Below are 9,306 nucleotides of genomic sequence, written 5' to 3'. Positions count from 1 at the left end.
CGATTTTGCAGTCAGTCAGAGACGCTGACTCAGAACGGTCATGTTTTCCTTTGTTCTGTTCAACGCTAAATAAAGTCTGTAGATATGCTCTTCTGCGGTGCAGCTTTTCTGGCTGTGTTTTCTGCTGATAAACAGTGTGCACAAGCCTAGAATGTGGCAATCTATTTCTGAGGCTTCGTGTCGCTAACTGCTGGATCTGCCTGTCTATGGGAGATCGATGGACGTCCGGCAGCCGGCTTGGGGCCATGATGGACTATATCTCCCTGGCAGTATTCCCAACATGGAATTCCCAACAAGAACAGCCCTGCTTGGCTCCAGTAGCCAGGGCTGAGCTGGCGCAAACCCTCCTCACCCTGTGCACATGCCAAGCGGCATTGGTGGTGAGGGCTGGTGTTCTGTTGACCTTCCACACTCACTGCGCCGCGCCTCCGCCCATCATGCACACATATGTGTGCACGCTGTCTTTGAATGGATAATCGAACAAGAATGGATGCAAAATAAAGTGAGCTACAAATTGCATAACCTCCAGTACATCCTCTAACAAAACACAACTCCTAGGGTACAAGTCCAACTTCGCCAGAGAGTGGAAAGATGGGGATTGGGACAGCCAAGTTAGCCCTAGGGGTGGGGATTTGATTCAGTCTGCATTTGAATCACACTTTCTGTAACAATAAGCAAACCAAAACATCTTTCAAAATTCACACTTATCTCTTTACAAAGGACTTGTGAATAGACTGGTGGAGTTTCCATATGAGAGCTGGTGCCTTATGGGAGATTGGGATGGGGTGGTCTCCCCAACACAGGATAAGACTTCAGAGAAGTTAATCTTTGTTGCTCTGCCCACTTTTTGCCTTGCTGTTGGCCAATGGCTTCTTGATCATTTCTGGAACACAGTGGCACCATTTCCTCTTGCTAATGCTGAAGGCCTTTTGCAAGTTGTTTGTGTGCTGTAACCTTTGAAGACAGAGCAAAGGAGAAGCAGAGAGAAGGACTGAGCTGTGAACTGGAGGCTTTTGGTGTGCAGAAACATCTCTCTGGAGATCTGACTTGTGGTAAGCAAATATGTTGCCTGGAAGAGGGGCTTATACTGGTTGCCTTCACCTATGCTTTGCCTACTCTTGTTAGGAAATGCCATCAGTGATCTCTCCTCTACAAGGGAGGAAGGCTCAGAAAAGGCCAGTGGATAGTCAATGGTCTGAAGGAGCAGCAGCAGGACCAGGAAGCTCAGCAATCCTAGCAAAGGTATGGGCCAAAGGGTATTGCAAATGTGCATCATTCTAATCTCTGACGGAACCAGTATCCAGAAAGAGCCTACCACCCCGCAGTCCAGCAGTTCAGAAGTCAAAAGAAAGCACAATGATGCAGAGGGTCAGGGGAAAGAGATGAGGACCATCCACAGAGAGGTGGTACCCTTTGATCAGAGGTGGGTATACTGCCCACCCCTGGTGAGTGGGTTGCAGAGTAAAAGCATGCCAGGGGCTTGTTCCAGGGTTCCTTTCACCTAGAGAAAGGAGGTGGAGATTCTGAGCCTTGTGAGACAATAACCTCTTGATTTCTCTAGGAGAAAGGAATATTTTTCAGTAGCTGAATGCTGGCGGACTTTGGTACTTCACATAACTGGAGCCAATGAAATAGACTAAAAGCAATTGTTTTGAACCAGACTTTTGCAGTAAAATAGTTTTTTAAAAATAAATAAATAAAAACTATCAACTTCTGAGATGTTTTATAGTGTTTTTAATATTCTGTTGGGAGCCACCCAGATGGGCAGAGTAGAAATAATAAATTATTATTATTATTATTACTGTCATACCTCGGGTTAAAGTAGCTTCAGGTTGAGCGTTTTCAGGTTGTGTTCTGTGGCGACCCGGAAGTAACGGAACGGGTTACTTCCAGGTTTCGCCGCTTGTGCATGTGCAAATGCTCAAAATGACGTCACACGCATGTGCAGAAGTGGCGAATTGTGACCCACGCATGCGCAGACGCAGGTTGCGTTCTGCTCAGGATGCGAACGGGGCTCCAGAACGGATCCCATTCGCATCCAGAGGTACCACTGTATTATTATTATTATTATTATTATTATTATTATTATTATTATTATTATTATTATTATTGCTTTTTCTGGGGGGATGCAGGAGTAAGTATACCCCTAAACATGTTGTGAATCTAAGTTTCACCTCATTGAGGGGCAGTATTTTGATATGAGTAGGAAAATGACAGTACCCCTAAACATTTTTTTAGAGAAAAGCACTGATTATTATTAACCTGAAATGGAGAAGTATTAATTGCCTATCATAGTCTGCACACCTGAGGACATTTTCATGACAGTACAATGTGCTGTAGGCCTCTCGGCACATATACAAATTTTAAACCCAAACGCAGACTGCAATTTATGTGGAATAATGCACATGTCTCCCTTCCCCAGGTTCGTCATCTGAGCAGTCACAAGATCTGACCATTGTCACAATGCTGGCCCTTCAGATTGGCACCGTGATTTGCAGTTTCATCAGTCTTCTGCTCTTCCTCATTGCCCTGGGATCAGACCACTGGGTAGCAGATAGCAATAGAACCATTGGCCTCTGGAGATTTTGTGTTTATTATGGAGTCAATTCTGGTTGTAGGTCACTTGGGACGGATGTGAATGGTAAGATTTTTGTCTTCTGCTAAGAGTCCTAGTCGTGTGGTCTTCAGCACTAACTTGAGTGCAGTGGGTTCCAGCACAAAATGGCTGCTATGGGCAGCATTAATAATAATAATAATAATAATAATAATAATAATAATAATAATAATAATAATAATAATTTATTATTTATACCCCGCCCATCTGGCTGGGTTTCCCCAGCCACTCTGGGCGGCTTCCAAAAGAATATTAAAATACTATGATACATCAAACATTAAAAGCTTCCCTAAACAGGGCTGCCTTCAGATGTCTTCTAAAAGTCTGGTAGTTGTTGTTCTCTTTGACATCTGGTGGGAGGGCGTTCCACAGGGAGGGCGCCACTACCGAGAAGGCCCTCTGCCTGGTTCCCTGTAACTTGGCTTCTCGCAGTGAGGGAACCGCCAGAAGGCCCTCGGTGCTGGACCTCAGTGATGGTGGTGGTACTCCATATCACTGATTCCCATCTGATCTCCAAAAATCACGGACTTTACTGTGGTATAATATATGCAACAGGTGATCCATCACGACACCACTTTTGTTTGCTGAGGAGTCCCCACTGGCACCAACAATAGGGGGCCCTGGACACCTGGGTGCTTGGCACCCACACTGTGGGGCCTCCAATACGACTTCTGGAGCTTTGCGAGGCCCCAAAAAGTGCATTGGAGGCCTCACAGGGCCTCAGAAATTGCATTCGAAGCCTTTCAGGGCCTCTGATGTGACTTCCAGTTTCTCAAGGAAATCAGGTCAGAGGCCTTGCTGGTTGCGTTCAAGGCCTCAGACGTGACTTCCAGGACTCCCAGGTAATTGCCGCAGCATGCGCAACATAACATGACATCATGACATCACATTACATCACGGTGTGCCACTGGGCACTCATAATCTGGGGCCCAAGTTGGCGCCCCTGGGAGTCCCTGTCCATCACTATCAACCACAACCTTTCTGCATGCTGCAAAGGATCCTGGGATGACTGCACACTTAATTCGCAGGCTTGCTTTGTCCCACTGCCGCTTCATGTGACACGTGTGTGTGTGTGTGTGTGTGTGTGTGTGTGTGTGTGTGTGTGTACTGCAGAGGGAGATTGGCAGTTTGGGACTAGTTTTTTGTGGTTTTTTAATGGATGTTGTCCCACCGTGACTAGCTTCACACTGAGGAACATCTGATAAGCTTGTAACAATACCCAGGACTCCACAAATTGCATCTTAGTGGCACCTGAACCAGCAGGAGGAACAGTAGTCTGGTCAACTGCAAAGCAGCTAAAACTTCCATTACCATCTTCCTGCTTTGCTACTGCTCCCTGATGAAAGGAGAAGAGAGACGCTGGACCATCCTGCAGGACACTGGGCCCACCTACCACTGATTTGCAACAGCTGGCCTTGAGACTTCTGGGTGGGGTGGAGAGGTTAACTGAGGGGAAATGTTGGTTCAATGGCAATGACTTTAGGACTAGGCAGAGATGGAGGTTTTGTTTATCTGCTAATAGGTGGGTCAGAACATTGCTGTGTATGTGCCCCCAATGCAATTTATGTTACATGAAATATTAAGGTATTATATGCTCTCACTCTCTCCCCTTCCCTTTTCACTCTATGGTATTATGTATTACTTTTCTTCCTTTTTTCGCTGTAAGTCACTTGGAGACCATCAGGTGAAAAAGCGACTGATGTCTAATAAATGAAATGAAAACAACATGTTACCTCAGCTACCTCTCCTGATGGCATCTCTCAGCATCTTAATAGAGATGTTAAACAGCATTGGGTGGAGAGGGCAGAATGAACACCTGAGGAACGTGGCAGGTGTTGCAACAGCTCAATAACCATCGTGCTGGGTAATAAGAGGCTGGTCGCTCAGGGACGCAGGTGGCACTGTGGGTTAAACCACAGAGCCTAGGACTTGCCAATCAGAAGGTCGGCGGTTCGAATCCCCGCGACAGGGTGAGCTCCCGTTGCTCGGTCCCAGCTCCTGCCAACCTAGCAGTTCGAAAGCACGTCAAAGTGCAAGTAGATAAATAGGTACTGCTCTGGCGGGAAGGTAAACAGCGTTTTCGTGTGCTGCTCTGGTTTGCCAGAAGCGGCTTAGTGATGCTGGCCACATGACCCGGAAGTGGTACACCAGCTCCCTCGACCAATAAAGCGAGATGAGCGCTGTAACCCCAGAGTCGGTCACGACTGGACCTAATGGTCAGGGGTCCCTTTATCTTTACCTTTACCTTTTACTCTCAGGGCAAATGGGGCATTGCCCCACCAACCTCATTCTGTTCTCAGCCTGCCCCCACCTGCCAGCCTCCTAACTTATAATGAGACACTTACTGTTGGACTTCCTGCTACCACCCCCACCACCGGTACTCAGAAGCAACAGCCACCAATGTTAACAGCCCCACTTTGCTCCATTCAGGTACTGACCCCCACAGGTAGGATTAGGAACACCATCAGAAAGTAGTGCCCCACTATGTCTAAATTAATGTTATTTATTTAAGTTGGGGATTCTCTTGAAAAATACAGATTAATTCTGAAATGGAACAGCATACTTGCAAAACGGATGTGGAACAGATAAGGACTGATCTATCCATCCCAGGCATGAGGTATTACACAGGATGTCTGCAATGCAATTAATTGTCCAATCCCATGGATGCATTTAACCTCTTTCTTTCTTTCTTTCTTTCTTTCTTTCTTTCTTTCTTTCTTTCTTTCTTTCTTTCTTTCTTTCTTTCTTTCTTTCTTTCTTTCTTTCTTTCTTTCTTTCTTCCTCCCTCCCTCCCTCCCTCCCTCCCTCCCTCCCTCCCTCCCTCCCTCCCAGATTTTGTCCATTGTACCAGAGTCTTCATGCTGCTTGGGATGACTGCTGGGGCCATCTCTTGCCTTGGTCTTTGTGGCAAATATTTTGACTTCCAGTTTGGCTTCATCTCCAGGGCCAAGACCTCAGCTATAGCCAGCATTCTTGCAGGTATTATGGGGGGTCATAAGCACCTGCTTCTGGCTACCAGAGCACTTCTTCCAGCCACTGCATTTCACCAGCGGCAGCTTCCAGAATTTAATTTACAAGTAACTTTATATCCTAACGTATTTTTTTCTTCCTAGCTGTTTGTGTCCTGATTGCCATGGCCAGTTACACAGGTCATGTGGGATCACTGGCCAGTTACGGATGGTCTTTTGGCTTGGGCTGGGCCTCCTTTCCTCTCTTCCTTATAACTGGTGAGTATATGCCAACTGGGAAATGCTGAATACGTGTGTCTTTACCTTCGCATGGAGTTGCCAGCTGCATTCTTTCATTAGCAAACAGTTTGGGGCTGATCTACATGTTTAGCATCATCATGTACTTGTGTCCCTGGCAGCGTGCCACTTTGGCTGCAGGTGGAGGTTCACATATTGGACAGTTTCTGAATGTGACATGCCATACTCACAATTCCACTCCCAGCAAAAGAGGAAGAGGGCAAAATGTGAACCAATCCCCTGGGTGTGCTTCTTTTCTGAAAGCATGGATTACTTCTGTATGTTTTGCATTGAAAACCATTCGGAAATGTCTTTCTCCCTTCTTACCAACACTCTGAAGAAATCAGGTTTTCCCAGGTTCAGCTCGAAGGGCAGGAAAAACATCTAAATCAAGTTTGACCTAAGTGTGTCAGCAGGACTTCCGGACTACAGAAATACATTTGTACCAAACTTCAGCAATTTGGAATTCACTGCCCTTATTCCTTACAAACTGTCCCAGAGGCTTTGGCTGAGTACAAATGATATTATATTCTAGAATGCATGGAGGCAGAGTACTTGGTTTATCCACAGGCAATCTCGATCTATTCTTTTACTCCAAAGCACTTCTTGATAAATTGGTTTCATTCCAAAAGTAAAAGCTCATTCCAAATTGGTTTTGCATTACCCCACAGTGCATCTATTTGAAAACCTATGAAAAAAGTCTTGGAAGAGGAGTCCCTTGTAGAAGTCTCAAAATTATTATTATTATTATTATTATTATTATTATTATTATTATTATTAACAATAATAAAATTTGTATGCTGCCTGTGGCGTTTGCCTCCTAGGATGGGTCAAGGAAAGGGTTAAAATGGATGTGATGTGATTCGCCAGTGAGAATGCAAGGGGGGAGTAAAAGATAGAGTGGGAGGTTTTGAAAAGCAGTTGAGGTTTGTCACTTGGGAGTTGAGGCTTGGGTGTTGGAGAAGGAAGAGGGTGGATTAGGAGTGGGTTGGTAGAGTTGTATTGTGAGAGAGTGAGAGGAATTGTTAGGTGGAGTCAGATAGATAGTTGGGAATAATTCAGTTTGAAGTTGTTAGGAACTAAGATTTAAGAAACTGTCAAGAGAAATAAACGGAAACTATACGCTTGTTCCTGCATTTAAAAATAAACTTGATTATTTGTTTATGTTAACAACTGTCTGGACTCCGTGTGTCCCCATGAGAAGCGGGGTGGTGGCAGCGAAGAACGCTAACGCAGTGGTGGCACAGGGTCAATAGACTGTGAAATGTCTGGTGGCCCTGTGTGATCGCCACACTGCCCTATACCTGCGGGTCTCAGGGTGCTTCACAATATAAAATCACAATATAAAAACACAGAATACATAATCAAAATGAGAACTAAAACAACCCAATATCTCCCCTCCCCGCAAGACATTAAAAAGGGGTATTGGATGTCATTCCAAAATGCACAATGTAGTTCTGTGGAACAGAAAACATCTGTGCTTGTTAGAATGGCAGGGCTTTGATGATCCAGGCATGATCCCACTGATGTGCAAGGGAGGTAATGCTGGGGTCAGTGATTTGGCTATTTCAGATAGTGTTTTATTCTCCTCGACCTATTGCCCTAACTAGCTCCCTTTCTCTCCTGACAGGTGGGCTGGCTTTTCGCCTGAATACTGTGCCAGGGATCAGGTTTGATGGCGTTTCTAAGGCACAGAATCTACAGACGTTTCTAGTGTGCTTATATAATGTTATGTACTGAGTTGAATAGGATCCAAACTGCAGCAGCCTGATTGGTCCTAGAACAATAGGATCCAAAATGCAGCAGTCTGATTGGTCCTAGAACAATAGGATTCAGAATGCAGCAGTCTGATTGGTCCTAGAACAATGCAGCAGTATGATTGGTTGGCAGGAACCACCCAATCCTGCTCCAGATAGAAGTGAATCCACAACCTGATTGGCTTACAGTAGAATTCCGGAATTAGCCAATCATGTGCAGCCCATTGTGTAAATAATGTATATAAAGCAGATACTGTGAGGGGACATCTATTCATTCCTCCTCACCACTATGAGCTGAATAAAGAGCATGAAATCACTTTGCGACTCTGAGTATATTTCATATAATTAAACAGAAGTTTCTAGGGTGTTCTGCGTGTGAGGAAAGTTATCAAGGGAACAGAGACGTGCAGCTGGGAAAATCTCAGTGTGTTATCTCTTACCCAAAGACAAAGTGCTTTCAGGGATGTCTATAATTACAGGCCAAAAGGAGTCTTGTGTTATTCTACTCATTCCTGTTCTTTTCCTCTCATTCTGCTTGTTTTTACTTGCTAAGTGTACATAGACGTTTAAGTTTTGTTTTTTTCTGTTAAATTGTGCAGCAGCCAGATTTTTGAGAGACTTTTACCTTCCAGGGAGCTGGAATTGTACCACCAAGCTCATGTTATGCCTTTAGTAAACTTTTACTAATAGAGTTTACTGAGTCTGAGGTTGTTGTTGTTTTGAATTACACATCATCTTGCAAGCTATTCTACTCTGCTGCCAACCAAGCAGGCGTGGCTGGGGTCATTTGAGCACAAACCCTGACATACTGACATGCATTCTACTAATATTTATCCAGAGCACATTCCAATGTATACTTAGCAGAGTAAAAACTTAAACACATTGCAGGATTGCCAATAAAGAGACCAGAGGCAATTAAGATTTCATCCAGCAGAGCTTTACTGCTACAGAAGGCAAATGAGCATAATGGTCACAAATCCAATACATTCAGGATTGGCACTGCCCATAAGAAATCCAGTTGCAGCAGACTTAATTTAAACTTACAATAACTTATAATAAAACTAAAACTGTAACACTAAGTGTTATGTACTGAAGTTCTCACCCTGGGCCAGCAGGGGGATACTGTAGATAGTTCAGGTCCACATATGCAAATAAGGGATCGAAAGTGACGTTCAGTGATTGGATAGTTGCAGAAAATGGTTACTGTTGCGTTCTAGTGGAGCTCTGTATAAGCAGGCTGGCTGAACCCTTTCCCAAGAAACCAGAAGCCTTTCCCCCAAGAAACCAGAAGCCTTTTTGGGGGGGAATGGTAGCAACAGAAGGGCTCCCCCCCCCCACTACAGCAGCTCGAATTTTGCTTGCACAAAAATGGAGAACAAACAATGTACCGACTAGAGATGACATTTCAAGATGCTGGAATATGAGGAGTTAGCATGTCTGACTAGAAAGATACGAGAACAAGATGGTCAAGTATATAAAAAGGACTGGAAAATGTTGAGTATTTTTTAAAAAATCACTATATATATGCGAACAGATTGGCAGGCCTTGAATAAATTCAGCAGTGTAAGAGAAAGCGGGCGATAAAGAGTAAAAAGACTAGATTTTGGCAACTTAGAATATGCAGAAGTGGAAAACAAAAGAAACCAGGGAAGGAGGGGAAGGGAAGTCTATCTGTGGGGGTGGTTTTTTG

General features: G+C 44.5%; 1 protein-coding gene across 1 annotated transcript; it reads left to right on the top strand.

Moving 5' to 3' along the window:
* The first annotated feature begins 936 nt into the window (after positions 1-936).
* Positions 937-8,844, top strand: LOC308591578 (uncharacterized protein). Its single transcript, XM_081202337.1, has 5 exons — positions 937-1,052; positions 5,447-5,593; positions 5,728-5,841; positions 7,490-7,572; positions 7,948-8,844. The coding sequence occupies exons 2-5, from the start codon at positions 5,473-5,475 to the stop codon at positions 7,963-7,965; spliced, it is 336 nt and encodes a 111-aa protein (XP_081058463.1). The 5' UTR covers positions 937-1,052; positions 5,447-5,472; the 3' UTR covers positions 7,966-8,844.
* Positions 8,845-9,306: the final 462 nt, after the last annotated feature.

The sequence above is a fragment of the Podarcis bocagei genome (genome assembly GCF_964188305.1).
Source record: "Podarcis bocagei genome assembly, chromosome: 7".
NCBI classification, from domain to species: domain Eukaryota; kingdom Metazoa; phylum Chordata; class Lepidosauria; order Squamata; family Lacertidae; genus Podarcis; species Podarcis bocagei.
The sequence above is the reverse complement of the archived record's forward strand: the minus strand, read 5'-3'. Positions and strand labels throughout refer to the sequence as shown.